Genomic DNA, 27,622 nt, shown 5'->3' with positions numbered 1-27,622 from the left:
AGACTTCCCTGAAGCTCAGGCATAACCCCGGTATGCAGGGAGCTCTGAGATGCCTTAGCATTCTTGCCTTTTTATGTGACCAAGTGACTGACACAAAGAACTGTAGCATGCATCTTACATCTTAAAATCCCAGCTCTGGCTCCTGTGGTTGTAAATTAAAGTTTTAAGTCCTAAACGCATGTCATGTCAGTACATGTTTTCTAAGGAAAAGTAGTAAGTATGGCGGCCTATGCAGCTTCTTCTTCCTCTTTGCAGCAGAATTCCCTCCTTGAAAGTGTGGCCTGATGGAAAGAGCATGAGCAAGTCACTTAACTTCTCAGTGCCTCATTCATTCAGTAGTATTTATTGAGCGCTTACTGTGTGCAGAGCACTGTACTAAGTGCTTGGAAGAGTTGCACTATTGCTTTTAGGGTGGTTTCTGTTAACCAGAGTGGACCCGGGAGCTGCTGATTTAGGGTTAGTGCTTAGTGCTCTGCACACAGTAAGCGCTCAATAAATACGATTGAATGATATAGCAAAACTCTTATCCCCTTTTCTTCAGTCATGGATGATTCCCTTTCGTCTCCCAGACCCCTCTGTCTCAGAAAGAAAGGCTACTGCTTTTTAGTATTCCATTTGTTTTCATTTCACTGTTACTCAGTTGGAAAAAAGTATTAGGAGACAGCTTATCGCTGCTGTCGGTAATACCTCATTTTCACGGTGAATAATTACAGATCTTGTTGAAAAGTATCCTCTGCCTAACAGTATTTAGTCATTTGCCCTGGCAGGCCTCCAGATTCATGACCTACATTTTGAAAGGTGAAAGGTGTGTAATGTAGAGGGGAAACTATTCAGATCCATTACCTCTGGATTCATTCTTCAGGCTCAAGTACAGATCTTGGTCTCAACCTTGACAGTCTCCATCTTTAGGAAGGTTGACAGAAGAAGAATTCAGATTGGCCACTTATCCAAGGTTGGCATACAGATGTAATCACCAGTTTATGCATCAGCAGTCCCTTATAGAAACAGTCAATCACTTCTCTTACTAGAGTCACATTTCCTCTGGGAAGCCTTCTCTGCCTAATTTTTCATTTCCCCACCCTATTTCATCCCCTGTTGTGTGAACTATGCACATGAACCCTTGTTCCCTAAGCGCTTAAGTACTCATTCCCCCTCCGTAGCACTTTTCCATGTATCTTTAAGCTTTCTTGCTTCCCCCACTTGTAATTAATTTTTGTATCTGTCTCCCTGGCTAAACCGTAAGCTCTTTTTCAAGCACTATGTGCATGTAGTCCCCTTTTACATTATATTCAACATAAGTCTACACGTTTTTCACGTTTTTAGAATTTCAGTCCAAATCTATTCAATGAGCCACATTTATTGCAGTGGCTGCAGGAGGTTTTGGCAGGGGGGATTGTGAAAACTGCATTCTAATCCCTAGGAAATGGGGAGGGGTATGGGTTGTCTAATTCAATTCTTAAGAAATGAATCTTTACTTTGGCTCTTGCCAGAAAGCTTATTCTTGATCTAAACAACTGATTGCTTTTTATGTAAAACTTGCCGGCACCTGTACGTATAAGCTTTTATAACACGACACCCCTGGAGCGTCTTCATCTCACATAAATGGTAATCCTTCATGTAGTCCACCTTTGGCAGAGAGATTTTCACTTACCTGTAATGCTGGTTCTCTAAAAATTCAGCATTATTGATGGATTACTTCGGTCCACCCTTCCATCACTTCAGTGAGACGGGGGTAAATTGTAATTCCTCTTTAGTGCTCTTAGTATATGCTGTTTGGAAACACGTTTTGGATTTCCTTTTAGCTTTCTTGCTGTGAAAAAGAATTGGCGAAATGGTCATTGTCCTGTTTCTGAAATGTAGGGAGTTAAAAATTATTTCTTTCTATAGGTCACTGAAACAGTGACCCGGCTCCAAATCCCGGCTCTGCCAATTGTCAGCTGTGTGACTTTGGGCAAGTCACTTAACTTCTCTGTGCCTCAGTTACCCCATCTGTAAAATGGGGATGAAGACTGTGAGCCCCCTGTGGGACAACCTGATCACCTTGTAACCTCCCCAGCGCTTAGAACACTGCTTTGCACATAGTAAGCGCTTAATAAATGCCATAAAAAAAAACAGTGGTAGGAAAAATGTATGAAGTGTTTTCATAAATGATAGAAACAACTTCTTTTGCAGTTTCACATTCTGAAATGTTTTAGTTCTAGGTGGGCAGTAGGGGTACCCTTATTCAAAAATAGCTTGGAAATATTTTGAGGTTATGTGAATAGTGGTTGCGAATTGTGAAGCTTTGAAAATATGAAATGGAATTTGATAGGATAAAAATAAAGGCAGTAACTACCATTCACTATATCTTTTGCAGGAATCTTTCAGGGAATTTGTTTTCTTCATTGGCTCAAGGAACTTTTGATTATCTTGGCTCATTAAGGTCTTTGTAAGTAAAAAAAAATTGTTTATTGCTTTAAATATCAATTTGCAGAGTTTAAAATAATAATGGTGCTTTGTGTGAAGTCTTTACTATGTGCCAAGCACTGAAGTTGGAATAATATAAGCAGATTGGACACATTCCCACAAGGGGCTCACAGTCTGAGGGAAGACAAGTTTTTTATTAGTGCTCCAAGTGATTTTCATGTACAAAGAACATAATTTTTCAGTTGAATATATGATTTGGACCGATCACCAAGTTGACCAAGAGCAATTGTAACCTCTAATGACAGTATAGCCTCTTGCAATGGGTAAAAGTACATCTCCCCAGAGGAGTAAATTTTGGAGTATTTCTGGTTCTGTATCTTGATTTCCCTCAAGCTGTTTTTGCCTCCACAGTGGGAGCAGGTCAGGCTAAGTGCCAGTGGAATGGACAGTGGCAGGGTGAAGCTGCGCCAATAACCAGAAACTTTCTCCACTACTGTGCCAGACCTGGCTTGTTTGAGTATGGAATTTGAGAGTGTATTGGGATCAGCCTCGTGGTGATGCCTTGGATGTTTATCAACCCATTTTTAAGCTGAGAAGCTATCAATTCTGGTCATAAATATTACCTTTAAGACTCTGCCTGGCTTGATTGTGCTGAAATTAGGGTAGTCGGGACAGTGATCAATTTAGGAAGGAGTCTAGACCTACAGACCTGTTGCCCGACAACCTCTTTTGAATGATATTTTGGCACTTGACCGTTGTGTAAGATTAGGGTTGTTTAATAATGACGGTATTTGTTAAGCGCTTACTATGTGCCAAGCACTGTTCTGAGCGCTGGGTGCAACTTGAAGTGAACCAACCATATCTGTATCCTCACACTTTAACCTTTTCCTGCTGAGAGAAGAGCAGAGATGCTGAGGGTTACTTAAAGTGCTTGCTCTCTGTGCCTGCCTGTATTCTCTTACTTTTCAGCAAGCAGGTAACCAAACTAATCACGTTGATTTTTGACTTTCAGTATAAGAATCTTGAAAGCTTGTGGAATGTTTTTTAGTTCTCCTCTTGTTTTGATGCAACAGTGTGCACTCATTCCAGTAAGAAAAGAACTGTTTAAAACAAAGGAACCTATACAAAAAAGATGGAAAATCAAAGGTCATGTTAATGTAATGTGATGTGAAAATGGTTCTTCTCGCTGATGCAATATCTTGTATATTACAGGGAATTTCAAACTGAGTATCTTCTTTGTGATTGCAACATATTATGGATGCATCGTTGGGTAAAAGAGAGAAATATCACTGTACGTGAAACCAGATGTGCCTATCCTAAGTCACTGCAGGCACAACCAGTTACAGGAGTTAAACAGGAGCTACTGACATGTGGTAAGAGAAAAACGTGGACAGTCATTTAATGCCTAGTACATTTGGGCTTTTAAGCTCATGATCAAAATTGTCTTTATTTTGTCTTTTGGAATATTCTTATATTTTTGTATGGTGTATATGTAGGTTACACACGTAGGTAGATAAGTATATAGTTTTTCTGTCTCTTACACACACATGCACGTACGCACGTGCACACCCTCCAGGCTACAGTCGCTCTGGGATGAAACCACTTTGGAGATACAGCCTGTATTATTTGAAACATGCCTTACCCCAGGTTACAGGAATGTGATGCCTTACCCCATTGTTGTGGCTGGCTGGTCCCCATATCATCAATCATATTTATTGAACACTTACTGTGTGCAGAGCACTGTACTAAGCGCTTGGGAAGTACAAGTTGGCAACATATAGAGACAGTCCCTACCCAACAGTGGGCTCACAGTCTAGAAGGGGTAGACAGAGAACAAAACCAAACATATTAACAAAATAAAATAAATAGAATAGATATGTACAAGTAAAATAAATAAATAAATAGAGTAATAAATATGTATGTATTGCAATATGTATGTATAATAATATGTAATAATATTATTAATATATTACATTATATGTAATAATAATATGTATATGTAATATGCAATAATATGTATGTATTAGCAATGAATGGATCTTGGAGAAAGCTCTGCCCACAGTTTTTGTCGGGTTTTCAGGATGTAGGAGAAATCCCTGAGCAGGTAACAAAGTTGCAGTTAAATGGGGACGCCTCCTTGAAGTGGATGATGCAGATAGGTTTATTATATTTCATTGATGGATTGTCCATTGAGACTTTGTTGCAAACTTTGATAATCCAGTCCCTCATTTTCAAGTGCCAAAACAGATGGAGAAGCTCTGGTTTTTCCACCACCAGCTAAGTGCTTGGGTTTAAAAAGTCCCAAATTAATTTTAAAGAAGCAGGTGCACTTATATATCATTGAAGAAGAAAACCTCAAGAGACAGTTTGGAGGTGCCCAGAGGTCTGCAAAAATTAGCCTGCTGCAAGGTGCTTTAAGAAGTAAACAGGCTGCTGTTGAATAAAATTGGCCAAACTTCACAAAAATATAAACAATATATATCTCTGCAGCCTTTTGAAACGTTCTCTTCGTAGTTCAGCTCCTTTTTCATTTGTTATTGTTTTTTAATGGCTTTAATAAAGATTGAATGCTTGTTTAGTGTCATAATCGTATAGCACATAAAAGAAATTCATATTAGTTTTCCAGAGGTCCTGGAAGGGATCCTAGTGGATATTTTGTATGCATATGGAAAAATGTACCCCATGATCTAACCATTTTCAGGAAAATTGACCTGGTTATAACATGGATAATGTCTGTAGATTTCCATTGTATTATGTACATGTACACACAAATAGAGTCATTATTTGAATGACCCATCCTGTTCCTGATTGTGGTTTACCTGTTCTGCTTGTCCACCTAGCAATCCCCCATCTGTACAACTTTGATGCAGGAATTAATTTTTAATTGTATTGCCTACCTTTTCTTCTCATTCATTCATTCAGTCGTATTTATTGAGCACTTACTGTGTGCAGAGCACTGTACTAAACGCTTGGGAAGTACAAGTTGGCAACATATAGAGACGGTCCCTATCCAACAGCGGGATGGTTTGCTTGTAGCTGGTCCATTTCGGTCTCCCTGACAGTTTCTAAATAGTCATCCTGCTAACATTCATTTTCTGTTAAGTCCCATCCAGTGATGTGGTATTGCAACAGATATTATTTCAGAGCCTATGATGGGACCAAATCTCCTAGGCATATAGTTGGTTCAGTAATACCACCTTGCAATGTACGGTCTACAGCTTGCTGTTTTGTCTCTCTCAAAGGACATGTCTGATTTTTTGATCCGATTTTCAACTTTATTAAGAAAAACCCTCTATTGGATTTATTTTGCAGAGGTGCAAAATTTAGTGACAACCTTCAGCAGTGTCTTACTCGTGAAAATGTTGAAGGTTGTAGAATTTAAGTGTACATAATTTCACTTTCCTTTTAGTTTAGAGCTGTATGCTGACTTTCTGTAGTGTTTGATCCTTTGTGTGTCTTGCATGTGCATTTGGGTACATAAAACAACTCCCAAATGAATTTCAAGGACAATTAGTGGAGCTCTTGGACTGGAAATACTCTCTGATAGCAGCTTGTTTGTCCCCTGTTGCACCCCAGTCACAGTGGTTTAAAACGGTTTTAAGTACAACTGGACTTAAATTATCCAATCTTGCTTTACTTTGGTGGTGGGGAAAAGATTTTTAATCAACTGGTAATACTGGAACCAATTAGTAGTAATGCCAGCGTGCCGCTCTTTCACCACTCAACTGTTCCATCATTTCAAAATTTTTTTTTAGAATTTGGTGGGTAGACTGTTCCGGTAATTCGTTAAAGCCAACTGAATACATGGTAGTTTGCTCAAGAAAGAATCAGACTGGGATGTAAGTTGGGTGTGGAATACATTTTACACTTTAGTTCCCTCAGCTCTGTTTTCACTTGGTACCCTATGGGATGTGTACAAATTAGTCAGCAAAAGAGCACTAGTCATATCGTCCTCGGAGTATGCTGGTTGTCTGTGGTTTCTACATTTTATTGGTTGACATTCTTACGGTGATAATTATGGTTTTTGTGGCCCTAGTAGCTCATGGCATTTGTTTTTATTCCTTTGACTCTAGATCCGCCCCTTGAATTACCCTCTTTCTACATGACTCCGTCTCATCGTCAGGTTGTATTTGAAGGTGATAGCCTTCCTTTCCAGTGCATGGCTTCTTACATCGATCAGGACATGCAAGTGCTGTGGTATCAGGATGGGAAAATAGTCGAAACTGATGAATCCCAAGGGATTTTTGTGGAAAAGAACATGATTCACAACTGCTCATTGATTGCAAGGTAAGTTTCATAAGGGCAGGGGTTTTGCTTCTGGAGTAGATACTACCTTTTAGGAATGTATTTCGGTAATTTAGATTTGAAGTAGTGTTTTAGCTTCACTTTCCAAGTTTAAAATACAAGCCGTGTGCCGAACACTATACTAAGCACCGTAGTAGATGCAAGTTAATCGTGTTGGGTACGGAGCCTGTCCCACGTGGGCTTGCATTCTAAGTAGGTGAGAAAACAGGTATTGAGTTCCCAGTTGACAGATGAGGAAACTGAGGCCTAGAGAAGTTGTGACTTGTGGGAGAGGTGGGATTAGAGCGCAGTTCTTTCTGACTCCCAAACCTATGATGTTTCCACTAGGCCATACTGCTTCTCTTACCTGATCTGAAGAGGTCCAGCTTTGTCCCTATCCAACTCTGCCCCCAAGCTTTGACCCTGCAAGTCAAATCTGACTCCTGTGGGGACGTTTGGCCGGGATCTGATGCAGAGCTTGATCTTCCTTCCTTTTCCTCATTTGAACCCCATTAACCCAATTTGCAGTTTGGATAAGTGTTGATAAGCAGGCAGGTAAAGATTTCTTTTGTTAGTATGAGGTGCGGTAATAATAACTGTGGTATTTAAGTGCTTCCTGTATGTCAGACACGGTACTAAGCGCTGGGATGGGTCCACGGTCATTGGGTTGGGCGCAGTCCCTTTCCCACCTGGGGCTCACAGTCTTAGGCCTCATTTTACAGGTGAGGTAACTGAGGCACAGAAAAGTGAAGTGACTAGCCCAGGGTGGAGCAGGATTAGAACCCGGGACCTGACTCCCAGCCAGGCCCGTGCTCTATCCATTAGGCCACGCTGCTTCATCTATGAAGAATGTCTATTCTCATATCATTTTCTCTCAAATGTTTTGTATGTTTACAGAACTTTTTATATGGCATATAGAGGTCATAGTGTATTAAAGTACAACATACAACCTTGCTATCTGGTGCATATTTTAATTGGAATATTCCAAGCAATTTGTTTGCGACTCAATCAGTAGTTGTCATATAGAGACGATTTTTTACCGTAAGTGTCTTCAGCAGGTTGTGTTCTATCAGCCCTACCAGCTTAATCAGACACACAGATCTGACTCCATTGACATCCGGAAGCCTCGCGATTGTTTGCTGTCACTTTTTCATGAATGCATTCACTGAAGACCTATTATGTCTTTGCTTTTGCCTGTGTAGTGCCTTAACCATCTCTAATATTCAAGCTGGATCCACTGGAAACTGGGGATGTCATGTGCAGACCAAACGTGGGAACAATACAAGAACTGTTGAAATTGTGGTATTAGAAAGCTCTGCCCAGTACTGCCCTCCAGAACGGGTGGTAAACAATAAAGGTGATTTCAGGTCAGTGCCATTCAAAACATTAAGACTAAATGATTGGTTCCTAATCTCCCTTTTGCCTTTGGTATTATTTAAAGGGTTTTTACAGGAGCGATGTTGACTGCAACTCCATGAGTGTTATTGTTGAAAAGAGCCAAGTGTACATGGGAATATTACTTTTTGTAGATTTAAAGGTAGAATCCAATGGAATACTTTACTGGAGCATCAGAAAATGCCGTGTGACTGCTATACATTTCTAAAAAGACAGTCACTATCTCAACTAAGAGAAAATTGTGTTAGACTGAGGACTGGAAAAATTTAGAGAGCATGAGGAATCAATTTAATACCAAACAAAGTGTTCTCCAGGGTTAACTCCTGCCCTAGGGAATACGGTTAGGATAGGGAACACCCAATTGTAGGTTTTGGAAACGATAACTGAATCAAGCCGTTGGAGCTACATTGTGGCTTTGATTGCCTCTGGGAGCCTGGCAGCAACTTGTCTCCCAGGTTCTACGGTAGCATGGCCCACCCCCAACAGTTAATTTCATTTCACTGGATTCAGGTTTTTAAATCTGTTCCATTAGTATTCATAGAATACCAAACTAAAGAAGACAGAAATGACAACAGGAAACCACTCGTCCTGCTCTAACCAAGGTGCATATTGTTCCTTAGCATGATGAAAATCTTCAGCCCTCCATGAGCCCCGGTACAGTTACGATCTAACTGAAAGTTTACTTCCCCCCGGCAAAAAAAACCTTCAGGTACACTGAAATGCTTCATCGTAGAGCCTTCTTACCTATACCTCATGAGAGTGCTTCATTAGCCGGTTGGCTTGGCTAATGGCTGTTTCTCCAACTATACTTACTTTGGGAGTTCATCCCCTTCTGGTTTCAGTTAACATGTGTATAAGCAAGGCTTCGAAATCTGCCTCTCCATCCCTGCCTTCTGACACTAGTTCCTGTTCCATATATCTCGCTGTCTGCAGGGCATCTCTGCTCTGATGGCCTGATGCCACTCCAAGCTAAACATGATCATATCTAAAGCAGAGATCCTATCACTTCCCAAAATTGTGTAGAGGCTTTCCATTTCTGGTCAAATCAAATTAAAATTCTCAATCTTGGGCTTCGAGACTTCATCAAATGCCTTTTCTTCCCCCATGCACCCCCCTGCCCTTCTCAACTTGCTACAATGCTAACATACTCCTACAGCTATGCAAACAACTCAGCATAAGCCACATCTGAGCTCTCCTTCCCCTGCTTTTCTAAACTTTGTACATCCATTCATGCAGAATGCTATTCAAAGCTCACCTCCTTGAAACTTTCCCAATGGTTCTAATCATTCTACTAATCCCTTTAGCAGTTGGGAAGTTGAAAAACAGGAACCGTACACTTGGTATTTGTGTTTCTGTGAGTCTGTTCTCATAGACCCCATCTGAGTCCCTCATCAGGCTCTAACCATGTGCAGATCAGGGCCTTCTCTATATATTGTGTTTGTCCTCTTCATGGATAGTATATATTGCACACCTACTGGGTTTTGCATGCATGGGAGAATTTAGCAACTATCATAGGGACTAGAGAAGTGTTCTTCCCAGAGATGGTCGCTCAAAAAATTATCTTAGTTCCTCCCCTCCCAACTCACCCTGTTTTTGAGGGAATAAAAGATGATTTTATCAGCAGCAATAGTGATGGTCCATGGAGGGACAGGCACCGACTCCTACTGGGGAGCTTCTCTGAAACACGCTTCCAGGTGCCAAAGTCGGAAGAAGCAGTGGTCAGAACTAGACTCCGGATGGAATTACTTTATTTCTTCCCTGAGTTGTGTGAGGGGAAGGATGAAGAGATCTGAGGTGGTGCGGAGGGGGACTGTAATTCATTGAGTGCCTATTGTATGCAGCACTTGGGCAAATGTAACAGAAATGAGAGGAGCAGTCCCAAGTACCCTTTCTTAGCCTTCTCTTCCTTCTCCTTTCCTTTCCTCCCTTGTTTCTTCACTGTTTTTTTCTTCTTTTTCCTTCTCCACTTATTTCTGGACTCTTACCTCTCAGCTACCTCTGACACTGTAGACTACCCCCTTCTCCTGAAAACACTTGGCTTCACTGACACCATCCTCCTGGTTCTCCTCCTGTCTCTCTGGCCGCTCCTTCTTAGTCTTTTACTGGTTCCTCCTCTGCCTCCTACCCCCTAACTGTGAGAGTCCCTCATGGCTCAGTTCTGGGTCCCCTCCTACTCTCCATATACACTCACTCCCTCGGAGAACTCATCTGCTCCCACGGCTTCAACTGCGAAATCTACTTCCTCTGGCCTGACCTCTCTCCTCCTCTGTAGTCTCTCTCCGGCCTTCCTCCCGCCGTCAGGACAACTCTACTTGGATGTTCTATCGACACCTCAAGCTTAAGATGTCCAAAATAGAATTCCTCGTCTTCCTACCCAAGTCCTGTCTTTCCCATCACTCTCCCAACTGCACCCCAAGTCCATAACCTTGGCAACGTCCTCAACCTATCTCTCTCATTCAGTCCTCGTATTCAGTCTGTCATCACATCTTTTCGGTTCTACTTTCACAACATTTGTAGCGGTCCTCCCTATCAAAACTGCTACCTTCTGAATACCTATCGTATCTCGCCTTGAGTACTGCATCGTCTTTTCTTTGACCACCTTCCCTCTGTCTCTCCCCATTCCAAGCCATACCACACTCTGCTGTCCAAATCATTTTCCTAAAAAATGTTCAGGTTTCTCACCACTCAGAAACCTTCAATGGTTGCCTATCTGTCTCTGCATCAAACAGAAAGAGAGGCAGTGTGTCCTAGTGGATAGAGCATGAGCCTGGATGGCATAAGGACTTGGGGTCTTATCCCAGTTCCTTCACTTGTCTGCTGTGTGACCTTGCACTTCACTTCTCTGGGCCTCAGTTACCTCTTCGGTAAAGATGAGGATTAATACCGTGAGCCCCATGTGGAACCTAGACTGAGTCCAACCCGATTATCTTGTGTCTACCCCTAGACACAAGCTGCTTCTAGGGAAGCGGCGTGGCTCAGTGGAAAGAGCCCGGGCTTTGGAGTCAGAGGTCATGGGTTCAAATCCTAGCTCTGCCACGTTTCTGCTGTGTGACCTTGGGCAAATCACTTTACTTCTCTGAGCCTCAGTTGCCTCATCTGGAAAATGGGGATTTAGACTGTGAGCCCCAGATGGGACAACTTGATCACCTTATATCCCCCCCAGTGCTTAGAACAATGCTCTGCACATAGTAAGTGCTTAACAGCCATTATTATTATTATTACCTCAGCGCTTAGTACGGTGCCTGGTGCACCATAAGCACATAACAAATACCATTTAAAAAAAATTGTCTGCCATTGGCTTTAAGGCATTCAGTCAACTCTTCCCCTGCTCCTTTCCCTCTCTGATCATCTACTACAGTCCAGCCCTTTGCCCCTTTCCCCTGTATACCAGCCAGTTGCTCATTGTACCTCTGTCTTGTCTGTCTCACCACCAACCTTTTGCCCATGTCCTCTATCTGACAGACCACCACTCTCCCCTCTTCAAAGCCTTACTAAAAATTCCATCTTTTCTAAGGGGTCTTTCCTGATAAAGCCCTCATTTCCCTTATTTGCCTTCCCTTCTGAATCACCCATGCAGTTGGATCTGTACCTTTTTATGCCTTTTGATATTCACCCACAACACTTACATGCATATCCTTTTACTCTGCCATTTCCCTTTATCTGTAATATATTGTGATGTTTATCTTCCCCTATATAATAATAATAATAATAATAATGGCATCTTACCTCCTTCCCTTCCCCACAGCACCTGTATATATGTATATATGTTTGTACATATTTATTACTCTATTTATTTATTTATTTTACTTGTACATATCTATTCTATTTTATTTTGTTAGTATGTTTGGTTTTGTTCTCTGTCTCCCCCTTTTAGACTGTGAGACCACTGTTGGGTAGGGACTGTCTCTATATGTTGCCAACTTGTACTTCCCAAGTGCTTAGTACAGTGCTGTGCACACAGTAAGCGCTCAATAAATACGATTGATTTTATTAAGCGCTATGTGCAAAGCACTGTTCTAAGCGCTGGGGAGGTTACGAGGTGATTAGGTTGTCCCGGGGGGGCTCAGTCTTAATCCCCATTTTGCACATGAGGTATCTGAGGCACAGAGAAGTGAAGTGACTTGCCCAAAGTCACACAGCTGACAGTTGGCGGAGCCGGGATTTGAACCCATGACCTCTGACACCCAAGCCCGTGCTCTTTCCACTGAGCCACGCTGCTTCCTGAGCAGGAGTAATATCTACCACACCTATTAGTATTGTGCTCTCCCAAGCACTTAGTTTAGCCCTCTGCACACAATGAGCACGCAGTAGGTACCATCGATTGACTTACTTCTCCATGGGTCAGCATGGCTTCTCGTTTGAGATTGCAAAAATTATGCCAAAGAAATGGGGCGTTTCTAACGGACTAAAATGCCTGTTTAATACTGACGAATTCTAATGATCCAAATTGTATTTTAGGGGTTATGGTATTTCACTGTGAGTTAATGGTGAAATTTGCAGTATAGATTGTGTAGCTAGGATGTGAGCAAGAATCATATATTCAGGCTTACTTTAAGGACAGGGGAAAGTGATACATTAGGGTAATAACTGCTGGGTAGATGTCAGAGTTAAAACAATACATTTTACGTGATCCTAAGTCGATACTTTGTGTCAAATATGAGTTAAAGTTTATTGGATTAACTGTAGTGGTGTTTTTTTGTTTAATGTATTCTCAATTCCAGTGATGATGCTGCACTCCTAAATCAAGGTGTCCTTTTTTTCACCTAAATAAATGTGTAGAAACTTTTTCAGTTCTCCAAAATGCCAGGGCAATTGTATAATTGTGATTCTGGTAGGGAGTTACATCTAATCACATCCCACCCTCCAGCAGTTTACTTTGGAAAAACATACATTTGTAGCTTTTTTTCTCCGATTCCTTTTTTTTTTTTTTTAAGGTTTTACTTGGAATTTTGCTAGCCTTTGGCCCCAGGCATTTAGAAATCCTATTGATTTGGGGTGCGATTCAAATTAGGCATAGATAAATTTAACTATGTACAGCATTTTTCTGGACAGGTAGCCGTGGTGAACATTTCATAATTCTGTTTATTTCTGAAATATTTCCTGTTTCGGCGTTTGCTCATCCTTCATGTTTTCCAGTTTTCACACTTGTTATGTACATTTTAAAAATAGTAAATATTTCCTTCAACTCTGTAGGTGGCCTAGAACATTGGCAGGCATTACTGCGTACCTACTGTGTACTCGAAACACTCCTGGCAGCGGTATATATCCTGGAAACCCACAGGACGAAAGGAGAGCTTGGCGTAGATGCGACAGAGGGGGCTTTTGGGCAGAAGAAGACTATTCTCGGTGCCAGTATGCCAATGATGTCACTCGAGTCTTGTACATGTTTAATCAGGTAACAGCATTTCTCCATTTTGGTTCAAAATAAGCTGAAAAAAATAAATGATGGTTTTGACGGCAGTTCTTCAACCGTCCACAATTGCTCGGCATTATTACTAATTTAACGTTTAAAACATTTGTCATACGATAAACAACAGTAAATCCTGGAGTAAAGATGATTCATTCATTCAGTCGTATTTATTGAGCGCTTACTGGGTGCAGAGCACTGTATTAAGCGCTTGGGAAGTACAAGTTGGTAACATATAGAGATGGTCCCTACCCAACAGCGGGCTCACAGTCTAATGCGTCTCAGATGCTAGGTTGATCCAGTACATTGACATTTCTATCATTTGGGCTTGTGTTGTTAAGCTCAGTGACTAGTTGAACAGCTGGTAATGTCATGAATGAGACTATAGTGCTATGGGTTATACAGTTATAAAATGTCTCTTTCTAATAGTTTCAGAATATTTTGTCTGTGCCAAATTATATAAAAATCCTTGGTGCTCTATTCTACTCTGTGATTGATTCTCATTGCCAGATAGCAGTCACTAACCACTTCTGAAATGCAGTCCAGAAATATGTATTCCCGGGTTTCTTTTCTATTAGTGTTTGGTACCTTTTCTTGTATCGGTTGTCCATGTCATCAAGTTAATAACAAAATTCTGTTTTCCATTCATCCATCATGGAACAAAAACTTTTGCCATTGGCTATGCGTTTGTGTTTCTCAGCGTGCTGCATGGTTGCTTTCTGCTTCTTGGTCCACTCCATTAGGTCCATTTTATTGCCCATTAATGAGCTATCTAGCCGCCTGACCTTCATTTTGCTTCATACATCATTTTCATTATGTCTTTAGCGCCTGTATACTTTCTAATCTTTTAAAGATGTGTTTTGAGGAAGAAACTAGATGTATAGTTTCATTTTTTAGTATGTGGAGTTTTCTGTCTGGAGATCTGGGTTCTAGTCCAGGTTCTGCCTCTGCCTTTCAGGGCCTCACTTTCCTCATATGCTCTTCTCCCTACCTTCCAAAGTGTTGTGAAGGTAGAATGAGATCATTGCTTGCGAAATCCCTTTGGGAAGATTTGGGAAGTGCTGAACAAAATCCAAAATATACATCACTCCATGGCTTATTGATTTTATCCATCTTTTCTTCTTTGACTCGTGTTGTGAAACAAGTCCTTGATAAAACAGTTGAATTAAATTCGCTTTTGTAGCAGTTTGTCAGGGTGTTTTTCTATTTCAGGGTTTCATTCGTATTTATTGAGCGCTTATTGTGTGCCGAGCACTGTACTAAGCTTGAAAAGTACAGTTCAGCAACAGATAGAGACAATCCCTACCCAACAATGGGCTCAAAGCCTCTCCATGTTGCTTTCTTCCTCCTGCTGCATTCACCAACAAACTTATTGCCCTCATTTGTGAATAATAATAATAATATAATAATGGCATTTGTTAAGCGCTTACTATGTGTAAAGCACTGTTCTAAGCACTGGGGAGATGCAAGGTGATCAGGTTGTCCCATGGGGGGCTCACAGTCTTAATCCCCATTTTACAGATGAGGGAACTGAGGCCCAGAGAAGTTAAGTGACTTGCCCAAAGTCACACAGCTGACAAGTGGCAGAGCCAGGATTTGAACCCATGACCTCTGACTCCAAAGCCCGGGCTCTTTCCACTGAGCCATGCTGCTTGAAAGTATGAATCCAGCTTTCTAGTCACAGTTATTTTGTTGTTTGGCGTTTGGATTGTGTTGGGCTGCTCTGTAACTCTATCGGCAATTATTTATTGCACAGGGATCTTAATTTTTACTTTTTCCAGTTAAAATTAATTCCCAACTGCATTCGACTCTCCCAGGCACATAGTACAATGTTGTGCGTACAGCGCTCAATAAATACCATCGATTCCCTGTCTAATGGTAATGAATTGACGGTAGCTTTTTCCTTCTTTAATCGGTCAGTTGAGCACTTTACTGTATACAGAACACTGTACCAAGCATTTGGGAGAGTACGTGGCTCAGTGGAAAGAGCATGGGCTTTGGAGTCAGAGGTCATGGGTTCAAATTCCAGCTCTGCCAACTGTCAGCTGTGTGACTTTGGGCAAGTCACTTAACTTCTCTGTGCCTCAGTTACCTCATCTGTAAAGTGGGGATTAAGACTGTGAGCCACACGTGGGACAATCTGATACCTTGTAACCTCCCCAGCAGTTAGAACAGTACTTGGCATGTTGTGAGCGCTTAATAAATGCCATTATTATTTGAGAAGCAGCATGGCTCAGTGGAAAGAGCCCGGGCTGTAGAGTCAGTGGTCATGGGTTCAAATCCCAGCTCTGCCAACTGTCAGCTGTGTGACTTTGGGCAAGTCACCTCACTTCTCTGGGCCTCAGTTACCTCATCTGTAAAATGGGGATTGACTGTGAGACCCCCGTGGGACAACCTGATCACCTTGTATCCCCCCAGCGCTTAGAACAGTGCCTGGCACATTGTAAGCACTTAATAAATGCCATCGTTATTATTATTATTATGAATGGATTAGCCCTGATCCAGTTATGAGGGTTTGGGGACCAAATCATAGCCCTTCTCATACCTTCTTCTTTTTGCATCACATTTGCCCTTGGATCCTTTCCATTTAAGCACTTAATAATCTCCCCACCTTCAGGCCCAAAGCACTTATGTACCTATCCATAATTAATTTGTATTAATAGCTGTCTCCCCTTCTAGACCGTATGCTCCTGGAAGCACATCTGCCGACTTTGTTGAATCGTACTCTACCAAACGCTTAGTACAGTGTTCCGCAGACAGTAAGCACTCAATAAGTACTTGCAATTGATCTCCCAAGTGGTTCTTTGTCCAGAAGCTTTCAGTGTGGGTGGCACAGCCCCACCCGGCAATCCCCTACTTAGGACAGCTTAACCCACCCGCTGCCTAGTCGACTTGGTGAGGCTGGGGGTGGCTGGTGAATAATTAATCAAGCTCTAGAGAAATACAGTATATCCCAGTGCCTGAAGGGGCAAGTGCCAGCTTGTAATATCAGATCCTGTCCTCACAGCCATGGAAAACTAGTTGATCGATACGATAAACAGAAAATTGAGCATGCACCCGCAAACCCATGTTTGGAAAAATCAGTTGGCAAGTCAAAGCTGTGTTTCATGGTACCACCCGTTTTCCACTCTAAACCAGTGCTGGGATAGGCAGGTAGGACTTTGTGGGTTTTGTCAGGGTTAACATTACCTCGTTTAGGAAAAATTCTACTGGAAGGAAATGATACCGAACTCAAAAGGAGAAATGTAACGATTAAATCAAATAATAATAATGGCATTTGTTAAGCGCTATGTGCAAAGCACTGTTCTAAGCGCTGGGGAGGATACAAGGTGATCAGGTTGTCCCACTTGGGGCTCACAGTCTTAATCCCCATTTTACAGACGAGGGAACTTCTGAAGCACAGAGAAGTCAAGTGGCAGAGCCGGGATTTGAAACCACGTCCAAATCTAAAGTTTTAATAATAATAATAATAATAATGATGGCATTTGTTAAGTGCTTACTATGTGCAAAGCACTGTTCTAAGCGCTGGGGGGGTATAACATGATCAGGTTGTCCCACGTGGGGCTCTCAGTCCCCATTTTACAGATGAGGTAACTGAGGCTCAGAGAAGTTGAGTGACTTGCCCAAAGTCACACAGCTGACAATTGGCGGAGTCGGGATTCGAACCCATGGCCTCTGACTCCAAAGCCCGGGCTCTTTCCACTGAGCCACGCTGCTTTGTTGATTGCTGCGCTAGCATTAAACTCCACCAAGAAATTATTTTATCTAAAGAAAATTCCAAGCACTTCTAATGCACCCTAGGTTGTCTGCTTCATAAATTGAGAACATTTAATTTTGTGCTTGTTTATGAAATGGCAGTAAGTGTTGAAAATACTTGCATCACCTACTAGCAACTTGATCCCTTTTCGTCACAAAACTAATAATGATAATAATGGTGGTATTAAGTGCTTTCTGTACGCTAGCGCTGATACACTGTAAGTAGATTGGACACGGTCCCTGCCCCTAATGGGACGTGCAGTCTAAGTGGGAAGGAGAACAGGTATTGAATCCCCGTTTTACAGATGAGGAAACAGAGACATGGAGAAATAAGTGACTTGTACATGGTCACACAGCATGCGACAGAACCAGAATTAGAACCCGGGTCCTCTGACCCCCAAGCTGCATCCATTATGCCACACTGCTCCTGGGTGCTTTTCATATTGGATGAAAATTTTCCAGTCTTTAGGAACTTTTCTAACAAATGCCTACTCAACCACAGCTTTGCATACATATACACAAGTGGTAAAAGAGTTGGTCATTGGAGGTAGGAGGGGAAATGTTTCTGAGTGATTGAAATTTGAAGGAGAGGAAGAAATTGATGTCCGGAAGAGTTTAAGGGAGACGCATTGGTCAAAGGAAGTGACATAAGCACTGATTCTGTGATAGGAGATAATATTCGGGGTCGCAAGGTAAGCTAAGCTCACTGTGCTGAAGCAGAAAGCAAATTCCGGTGGAAGTGAGGTGCCAGATAATACCGATGGCATTTATTAAGCGCTTACTATGTGCAAAGCACTGTTCTAAGCGCTGGTGAGTGAGGCCCTTGAAGCTTTTATTTCTGGGACTTGAAAGTCGAATGCCTGTCGGTGAACAGGAACTGTAAACAATGGCTATAGCTTGCTAAAAAGAATTGCCATCAGTGGGGAAGTAGTTGGAGGAAGCAGTGGGTTTTTAGTGTTAAGAAGATTTATAAAAGTGCCTGAAGTTGAGGATAGGCTAATGAGAAAATTCGGAGGCATCATTCATTCAATCGTATTTATTGAGCGCTTACTGTGTGCAGAGCACTGTACTAAGCACTTGGGAAGTCCAAGTCGGCAACATATAGAGACGGTCCCTACCCAACAGCGGGCTCACATCTAGAAGGGGGAGACAGACGACAAAACACAACATATTAACACAATAAAATAAATAGAATAAATATGTACAAGTAAAATAAATAGAGTAATAAATGTGTACAAACATATATTCATTCATTCAGTTGTATTGAGCGCTTACTGTGTGCAGAGCACTGTACTAAGCGCTTGGGAAGGCCAAGTCGGCAACATATAGAGACGATCCCTACCCAACAGCAGGCTCACAGTCTAGAAGGGGGGGACAGACAACAAAACACAACATATTAACACAATAAAATAAATAGAATAAATATGTACAAGTAAAATAGAGTAATAAATATGTACAAACATATATTCATTCATTCAATCATATTTATTGAGCGCTTACTGTGTGCAGAGCACTGTACTAAGCGCTTGGGAAGTCCAAGTCGGCAACATCTAGAGACGGTACCTACCCAACAGCGGGCTCACAGTCTAGAAGGGGGAGACAGACAACAAAACATATTAACAAAATAAAATAAATAGAATAAAGATGTACAATTCCTTCAAAGTGTATCATTATAGTTAAAAGGTTTCTCTTGCACAGTCTCATAGGTATTGAAAGACTTGTTTATTCATTATACAAATGTTCCAAACCAAAAAGCTGGCATCCATACACATTTGGTAACTAGTGCATGGTCATTTTTAAAAGTGTATAGACTTTTAGATTTATATCTCAATTTTTATTCATTCTAAAGTTGATGAAAAAATATTTTTCTAAACTACAATCCCTTTGTTTTGCCTTGATCTTTTGTCGTATTTGTAACCTGAACTTTTCCTATTGTGCAATCAAGTTCTCTCTAGCTAGCTTTTCTCGACTCTAACTCATTTTCGGTGGTTCTTGAAACATGGGGGTTTTTTAATTACAAAATTTTTCTTGTGCGCTTTTCATAATATTTACTATCAGTGAAATTCATGCATATCATTTTCCAGAGGCTTGAGGAGGTTATTTTATTTGTCATAAATAGAAAATTACAGGATTCAGAATACAAGTTGGCTTATATTTGATAAAATCTAATTTTGGAAAAAGGCAAAAGCTTCCTGCTTTATTTATTTATTAGTGCTTTTTTTAAAAAATAATTGGTATCACGTCGGTTTGCTAAGCAACTCTATGCTCTTTCTTTTAACTCAGATGCCCCTCAATCTGACTAATGCTGTGGCAACAGCTCGGCAGCTTTTGGCTTATACGGTGGAAGCAGCTAATTTCTCTGACAAGATGGATATTTTATTTGTGGCTGAAATGATAGAAAAATTTGGAAGATTTACTAAAGAGGAGAAGTCGAAAGAGGTAACTTTAAATAATTTTTTTTTTTTTTTTAGATGGCTTCACTAGTCAGACTTCTGGGCCAGAAGTAGAGAAGTAGAGAAGCAGCGTGGCTCAGTGGAAAGAGCCCGGGCTTTGGAGTCGGAGGTCATGGGTTCAAATCCCGGCTCTGCCACTTGTCAGCTGTGTGACTTTGGGCAAGTCACTTAACTTCTCTGGGCCTCAGTTACCTCATCTGTAATGGGGATGAAGACTGTGAGCCCCCCATGGGACAACCTGATCACCTTGTAACCTCCCCAGCGCTTAGCACAGTGCTTTGCACGTAGTAAGCACTTAATAAATGCCATTAAAAAAAAAAAAGTAGTCTGCGTACTCATTCAAGGGGAATACTTCATCTTTCTGCTGTGTCTCCAGTCCAGCAGCCAAAGGATGAAAGGAATAACCAGACAGTTCCATGAGATAGATTTCAGTTCATTCATTCATTCAGTCGTATTATTGAGTTCTTACTGTGTGCAGAACACTGTACTAAGCGCTTGGGAAGTACAAGTTGGCAATGTATAGAGATGGTCCCTACGCAACAACGGGCTCACAGTCTAGAAGGGAATTCAGTTGCGGGATTGAACTTTTTGCCGCCAATGCAGCCGTGTATTGGCAACATGTAGAGACGGTCCCTACCCAACAACGGGCTCACAGTATAGAAGGGAATTCAATTGCGGGATTGAATTTTTTGCCGCCAAAGCAGCCGTGTATTGGCAACATATAGAGACGGTCCCTACCAAACAACGGGCTCACAGTATAGAAGGGAATTCAATTGCGGGATTGAATTTTTTGCCGCCAAAGCAGCCGTATATTGAAACATCTCCTCCTCGCTGGAAGGTCCCAGAATCTCCAGAGGAGTCTTGATTGAGTTATCAGACTGTGAGGGTGAATCCATTTCCACCCCCACACCAGCCATGATTTTTGCAGCTATTCTTCTATAACAAGTGTGCTTGGTTGGAAGGATGGAGTCTCCAAACACTTCTGTCCTCCTGGGAAGGTACCTCTTCCCCACGACTAGCTGCTTGGCAGTCTGCAGAGATACGTGAGGGGGAAAAGGAAGGGTCTGGCAAAGATGAAACCAAAGAGCTAAGTTTGTCAAAATGATGCTCGCCCCAGCCGCCTTGGCTTTTTTGGCTCATGTGGTTCGGCCTGTGTGGCAGTTTTACAATCTTTGCTCTTCAGTAGCACTCTTTTGACTCCTTCAGAAGCAAGACTTGACCCCTTTCAAGATAAGAATAAGAGTCTGAGAGAAATTGCAACTCATTTGTACCTTTATATTGTAGTACAGTCTGTCCTTCACAAGGTTAAGAAACAGGCATGTGATATTTTTGGCTTTGTTAAAAACTCCTGTTAGAGATTACGTTTACTTTTCTAAGCTCTGGGGACAATGCTCGGCACACTAAGCGCCCAGTAAGAATCATTGATTAATTGAACTCCTCCAATACTGGACACATACGTCTTCATTTATTGTGCATTCCTATTTTTTCTAATATACTTTAAACAAGAAAAAGTTTACGTGAAAGGGGGAATAGATTTAAAAGACATGGTGGGGGAGTCCCTTTACAGTTACTGAAGTAAGTAAACTTAATATCCGCTGATTCCCAAAGGTCAATTTTAAAAAACTGTTCTGAATCATCATTTTGTCTTTCTGTGCACAGAAATATGCCACTTGGCTTATGGATATGACCTTGAAAATTTATGTTTGGGTCATGGAAATGTTTCAGCGTCATCTGAATTTTTATTACAGGTCACAAGATAAAAGACATGTTTTTGTAATAGCAGTAGATTTGCAATATGTAGCATGAATTGTGATTATTTTTCAGCTCAATAAGTGGCATTTGATTTTTGACACACCAGAAAATTATCGTAAAGGATAATCTCCATACTTCTGCCTAGACTGTTTTTTTTTTTCCCCATCCTGCACGACGTGTTGGTTTTAAATGCTAATTTTTTTGGTTCTCACTCCCTTTAGCTTGGTGATGTGATGGTTGATATTGCAAGTAACATCATGTTGGCTGATGAACGTGTTTTGTGGCTGGCACAGAGAGAAGCTAAAGCTTGCACTAGAATTGTACAGTGTTTACAGCGGATCGCTACATACCGATTGGCAAATGGTGCCCATGTGTATTCAACTGTAAGTGTAAAGTTTTAAGAGTTCCTTGTAGGAGTCCCTTCAAGCAAATAAGTACCCTTCCAAATGGCTCACAACATGGTGGCAATTTATCTCATTTTCTTGTTAGAAAGGTTTCATTTTATAAAGGTATTTTTGTCTTTCCATGGTCTGATGCCTGGCAGTAGTAAGGGAAAATAATCTAATTTTAGTTTTCCAGAGTAAAATTTGTCAACAATTAATACTGTGTAGGCATCCCACCATAAAGGTCATAGCACAAGCTACCATGTTGGCTTGTATATATTTTTGATACATTTTTTTTCTTTAGGGGGGGGAAATGCATAGCTAATTCCTATTTTACTTACTTTTGAAGTATTCACCAAATATTGCACTGGAAGCTTATGTAATCAAGGCTACGGGCTTCAATGGAATGACATGCACCGTATTTCAGAAAGTGGCCACATCAGACCGTACAGGACTTACGGACTATGGAAGACGAGATCCAGATGGAAACCTAGATAAACAGCTGAGCTTTAAGTGCAATGTTTCAAATACGTTTTCAAGCCTGGCACTAAAGGTATAACGGACAATCTTTTTTACTCACTGAAGACTCTTCTTGGGAATAAATTATGTACATATTTCTGTGTAAAAACTAAAAAAAAGATAGTAAGCAAGAAACTAAAGAAATATAGCATAAAATGAGTCAGGGTGCAAAGTTTAACACCAAGCCAGTCTGTGCACATGAATATCTTTGAGAAGCAGCGTGGCTCAGTGGAAAGAGCCCGGGCTTTGGAGTCAGAGGTCATGGGTTCAAATCCCAGCTCCGCCACTTGTCAGCTGTGTGACTCTGGGCAAGTCACTTCACTTCTCTGGGCCTCAGTTACCTCATCTGTAAAATGGGGATGAAGACTGTGAGAACCCCCATGGGACGACCTGATCACCTTGCAACCTCCCCAGCTCTTAGAACAGTGCTTGGCACATAGAAGCACTTAATAAATGCCATCATTATTATTATTATTATCTTTGTCAGACACCACAAGGATAACAAAATTTATACCAGAAAACACACACAAATCTACTCTGGTAAACGACCTGTGAAAACAGCAAAACTGGTGTTCCAGTAAAATTTTGTTGAGCTATCAAACTTAGAAACTAGCATAACAAAATTGCTTTCAAATTTTACCCGTTTCTTTGAAGCATCGATAGTCAAATTCGTAGTGATGGACTTGTTAGTTTTCTTCACAGGTAGGACACGAGGGACGAACTATGCTCACCTTTGCTTTAATTGAAAAACATCACTTCCCTGAGTCTATTAACGAGCACTACAAAATGATATTAAGTTCCGGTAATTTAAAGAAACCAAATTGTTCAGGCAGTTTGCAGACTTAAGAATTGATTCCTAAAACCTGCGTCAAAAGTTGAAACCTTGTAATTTTGAAATCATTACCTCATAAGGGCGATATGTTGAAAGTCAAGGGCGGCTCCTCAACCAAGATCAGATTCCTTATTTTATACTACAAATTACCCCTAATTGTGTACTTAATTATAGGTGACCATTAATAGCTACAGTAATATATTTAAATTCTAAATAGCAGTGTTATTGAAATAAATAAATGAAGTAAAAAAGTATTGCACGTAAAGATCTTATTCACTGACATGACATTGAAGTGGGGCAAATTTTGCATTCTCATCACCCAAGCTTCTGACCTTTCTCTGTCTCTCCTGCCTTCCTACCCCCTTGTGCTCTCCTTTCCATTATGTTTCTGTTCTTTGAACTGATATTTGTCAGGTATACTTCCACTGTTCCTGCTGTCAATGCTATGCCCCCCATAACCCGCATTCTCCATTCGTCCTGGGGTGTTCAGACTGGGGAATTGAACCTGGGCTGGGGAGAGGAGAGGGCAGGTGATGGGGGAGAAGGCCTAAGATAAAAGTTCCCTTCTCCTTTCCATCCTGCGTTTCCCCACCTCCTCTCTCCTCCATTCAATCAATCGTATTTTTTGAGTGCTTACTATGTACAGAGCACTGTATCAAGCACTTGGGAGAGTACAATACAGAAGAATTAGCAGACGTGCTCCCTGCCCATAACGAGCTCACAGTCTAGAGGGGGAGACAAACATTAATATGGATAAATAATTACAATCTATAACGTAAAGATATGTACATAAGTGCTGTGGGGTTGGTGGTGGGGTGAATAGCAAGTGTCCGTAGGTCACAGATTGAAATGCATAGATGAAGCAGAAAGGAAAGCAAGGTGGGGAAAAGAGGACTTAATTAGGGAAAGCCTCTTGGGGTAAATGTGCCCTTAGTGTTGCTTTGAAGGTGAAAAGAGTGGTGGTCTGGCATATATGGAGGGGGAGGGAGTTCCAGGCTTGGGGGATGATGTGGTAAAGGGGTCAGTGGTGAGATAGATGAGAAAAGGTTGCAGCAAGTAAACTGGCTCCAGGGGAAGGTGTGGGCTGGGCTGTAGTGGGAGATTAGTGAGATGAGTTAAGTTGGGGCGAGTCGGTTGAGCGCTTTAAAGCCAATGGTGAGTTCGTTTGATGCGGTGGTGGATGGACAGCCTTTGGAGGTTCTTGAGTTGGGAAACATGAACTGGACATTTTTGGTAAATAATTTGTGCAGTGGAGTCAGTGAGGAGGCAGATGCAGTAGTTAAGGAGGGATAGGATGAGTGCTTGGATCAGCATGGTGGTAGTTTGCATGGAGAGGAGAGGATGGATTTTAGCAATCTTCATTCATTCATTCATTCAGTCGTATTGAGCGCTTACTGTGTGCAGAGCACTGTACTAAGCGCTTGGGAAGTACAAGTTGGCAACATATAGAGACGGTCCCTACCCAACAGTGGGCTCACAGTCTAGAAGGGGGAGACAGAGAACAAAACAAAACATATTAACAAAATAAGTAGAATAAATATGTACAAGTAAAATAAATAGAGTAATAAATATGTACAAACATATATTCAGGTGCTGTGGGGAAGGGAAGGAGGTAAGGCGGGGGGATGAAGAGGGGAAGGAGGGGGAGAGGAAGGAGGGGGCTCAGTCTGGGAAGGCCTTCTGGAGGTGAGCTCTCAGTAGGGCCTTGAAGAGAGGAAGAGAGCTAGCTTGGTGGATGTGGGGAAGGAGGGCATTCCAGGCCAGGGGGATGACGTGGGCCGGAAATTTAAGAGAAATCTTAAATTTAGCACCTTGATCTTGGCCCAGGCCCCTGGTTTTGTGCCCCCGGAGGGCGAAGGCTGCCAATGTGGCGGGGCGGCAGTGGGTGGGAGTTGTGACACCTCCCCAAATAAATTAAGAGCACACGCTGAACGGGCAATGCACAGGGAGATTGGGGAGCAAGAGGTGGTGAGAACAGGATGGGTGGTGCAAGAAAGCCATCAATCATTTCATTAAATCAATGATATTGAGTGCTTACTATGTGCGGAGCACTGTACTAAGCCATGGGTTAGGAAGTAGCTGGGCTTGCAAGCCTTGCACTGTAAAGCCAAAACCAATACATTGATCAGTTGAAACGGTATAGATCCTGGAAAGTCAGACATGCCATTTGTCCTATCTCAGAGTTACAATTCGAGGTTTACTTGTACAGAGTATCAAATGATCCAGCCTATTGCCATCGTGCATTTTTATTAAAGTATATTTCTCTTCTAATATAAGCCAATGTTAATTATCCATGAAAGTATAATTGGCACTTGCCCTAAAAAATAAAGGATCTAGGCTCCTACACCTAATGCCATAGTGGGAAGAAATGCTTAAAGTCTATTTTATAGAGGGTCCTAGCTTACTTTGTCGCTAGTTTTGCCCTATTTTAAATTAATATTTATGCCGCTGTAGTTTTTCTCCAAATCCAAGCACTCCCATTGAATGGAACATTTACTATGACTATAAGTATTGGACAATTCCCAAAGTCTGGTAGATAGATCTTACAGAAAGTTGACTGTGTAAAGAAACTGCACCATAAGCAACTGGCTATCTTTAAAGAACACACAAATTAGAATTACTATTTTAAAAACTTGAAAAATTGTTCATTGATGACCAGTTGGTTTATTTCCATTTTTCATATTTTTTCCAGTGATAAAACTGACTGCTTCCAGTCTAGAAGAAATAGTTTTCAACATGAAAGCTTATCTTTGGCATTTATCAATCAGTTCCACCTAAGGAGTTATTGTAATTACATCAGTAACTTGAGTTTTCAAGTTTGGCTTTGCCTGTCCCAGGCAAAATCGTATGCATGGAAATTGCTGAAAACAGGCTTATTTCATCATAGTGTCCAAAATTCAAGCTACCTTGGAAAAATGAATCTTCTAGTGTTCAAAGATTCATGTTTTACCTGCTTGACACTTTGATGCAAAGTTTGTCTTTCTCATTATAAAGCACTTTATAGAGTATCCTCTTCTGACCTATCGTGCCTCAAGGTATTCATCGTAATTTTGACAAACTGATACAATGTTAACCACAAAACACACTGATATTTTATGTGCTTTTATTCTCAGTATAAAGAATTTTCCATTAAAAATGTTTGTAAGTCTCTGTAAGGAAGAACTTTGTATAGTGTGTTTCGGGGAAGCTAATAACCTTTTAAACTTTTTTTTTTTTTAAGAACACTATTGTTGAGGCTTCTATTCAGCTTCCTCCTTCCCTTTTCTCGCAAAGGCAGAAAAGGGAAATCAGACAAGCCGATGAGTCTGTTTTCAAGCTTCAGCTTATCGCATTCCGCAACGGAAAGCTTTTTCCAGCAACGGGAAACTCAACAAATCTGGCTGATGATGGGAAACGACGTACAGTAGTTACACCTGTGATTCTCACCAAATTAGGTTTGTGGCAATTATTTTTTCTGGTAATTCAAATTCTACATTCCTACTAACACCTGGCTGTCATTTTTAGTAGTATAGCTTGCTCTTTCAGTGCTCTACACTAAGTGCTTGGGAAAATGCAACCAAAGCACAAGACCCAGAGGCTGCCCATTGGAACTTACATTTTAAGAAGAGACAAACAAAAAGTATTTACAAATGGTGGAGCAAGAATAAAGATACAACTGGAGATTCCCGGTAGCAACAGGAGAAGTGAGATTGAATAATGTGGGAAAGACCAGGGCTTACCTGGTAGATTGGTAGAGAGGGTGGCTGAAGCCATGAGTTGATAAGTTCTCAAGGGATTGCATGTAGAATGACAAGTGGAGAACTAGATTGGAGCCTTGTGGGATCCCTAAATTTTGGGGAGGAGAGGTAGTAGAGGGGCATCCAGTGAAACAAATAAAGATTGGTTGGAGAGGTAGGAAAAGAACCAATCAAACAATCAATCAATCGTATTTATTGAGCGCTTACTGTGTGCAGAGCACTGTACTAAGCGCTTGGGAAGTACAAGTTGGCAACATATAGAGACGGCCCCTGCCCAACAGTGGGCTCACAGTCTAGAAGGGGGAGACAGAGAACAAAACCAAACCTATTAACAAAATAAAATAAATAGAATAGATATGTACAAGTAAAATAGAGTAATAAATATGTACAAACATATATATATATACAGGTGCTGTGGGGAAGGGAAGGAGGTAAGGCGGGGGGATGGAGAGGGGGGCGAGGGGGAGAGGAAGGAGGGGGCTCAGTCTGAGAAGGCCTCCTGGAGGAGGTGAGCTCTCAGTAGGGCCTTGAAGGGAGGAAGAGAGCGAGCTTGGCGGATGGGCAGGGGGAGGGCATTCCAGGCCCGGGGAATGATGTGGGCCGGGGGTCGACGGCGGGACAGGTGAGAACCAGGTACGGTGAGATTAGCGGCAGAGGAACGGAGGGTACGGGCTGGGCTGGAGAAGGAGAGAAGGGAG

The 27,622-nt window shown here is 41.5% G+C and overlaps 1 protein-coding gene across 1 annotated transcript in view; it reads left to right on the top strand.

The window, feature by feature from the left end:
• ADGRA3 (adhesion G protein-coupled receptor A3) overlaps window positions 1–27,622 on the top strand; it is an 81,799-nt gene that overhangs the window by 35,334 nt on the left and 18,843 nt on the right. Inside the window, exons 5-13 of the mRNA XM_038751942.1 lie at window positions 2,357–2,428; window positions 3,619–3,779; window positions 6,480–6,693; window positions 7,893–8,057; window positions 13,279–13,480; window positions 19,532–19,687; window positions 21,675–21,836; window positions 22,186–22,389; window positions 26,408–26,621. Of these exons, the coding sequence (XP_038607870.1) occupies window positions 2,357–2,428; window positions 3,619–3,779; window positions 6,480–6,693; window positions 7,893–8,057; window positions 13,279–13,480; window positions 19,532–19,687; window positions 21,675–21,836; window positions 22,186–22,389; window positions 26,408–26,621 (1,550 nt within the window). The remainder of the gene's footprint in view (window positions 1–2,356; window positions 2,429–3,618; window positions 3,780–6,479; window positions 6,694–7,892; window positions 8,058–13,278; window positions 13,481–19,531; window positions 19,688–21,674; window positions 21,837–22,185; window positions 22,390–26,407; window positions 26,622–27,622) is intronic.

Source organism: Tachyglossus aculeatus, chromosome 10 (assembly GCF_015852505.1).
Source record: "Tachyglossus aculeatus isolate mTacAcu1 chromosome 10, mTacAcu1.pri, whole genome shotgun sequence".
NCBI classification, from domain to species: Eukaryota; Metazoa; Chordata; class Mammalia; order Monotremata; family Tachyglossidae; genus Tachyglossus; species Tachyglossus aculeatus.
Note: the sequence above shows the minus strand (reverse complement) of the source record. Positions and strands in the feature narration are given on the sequence as shown.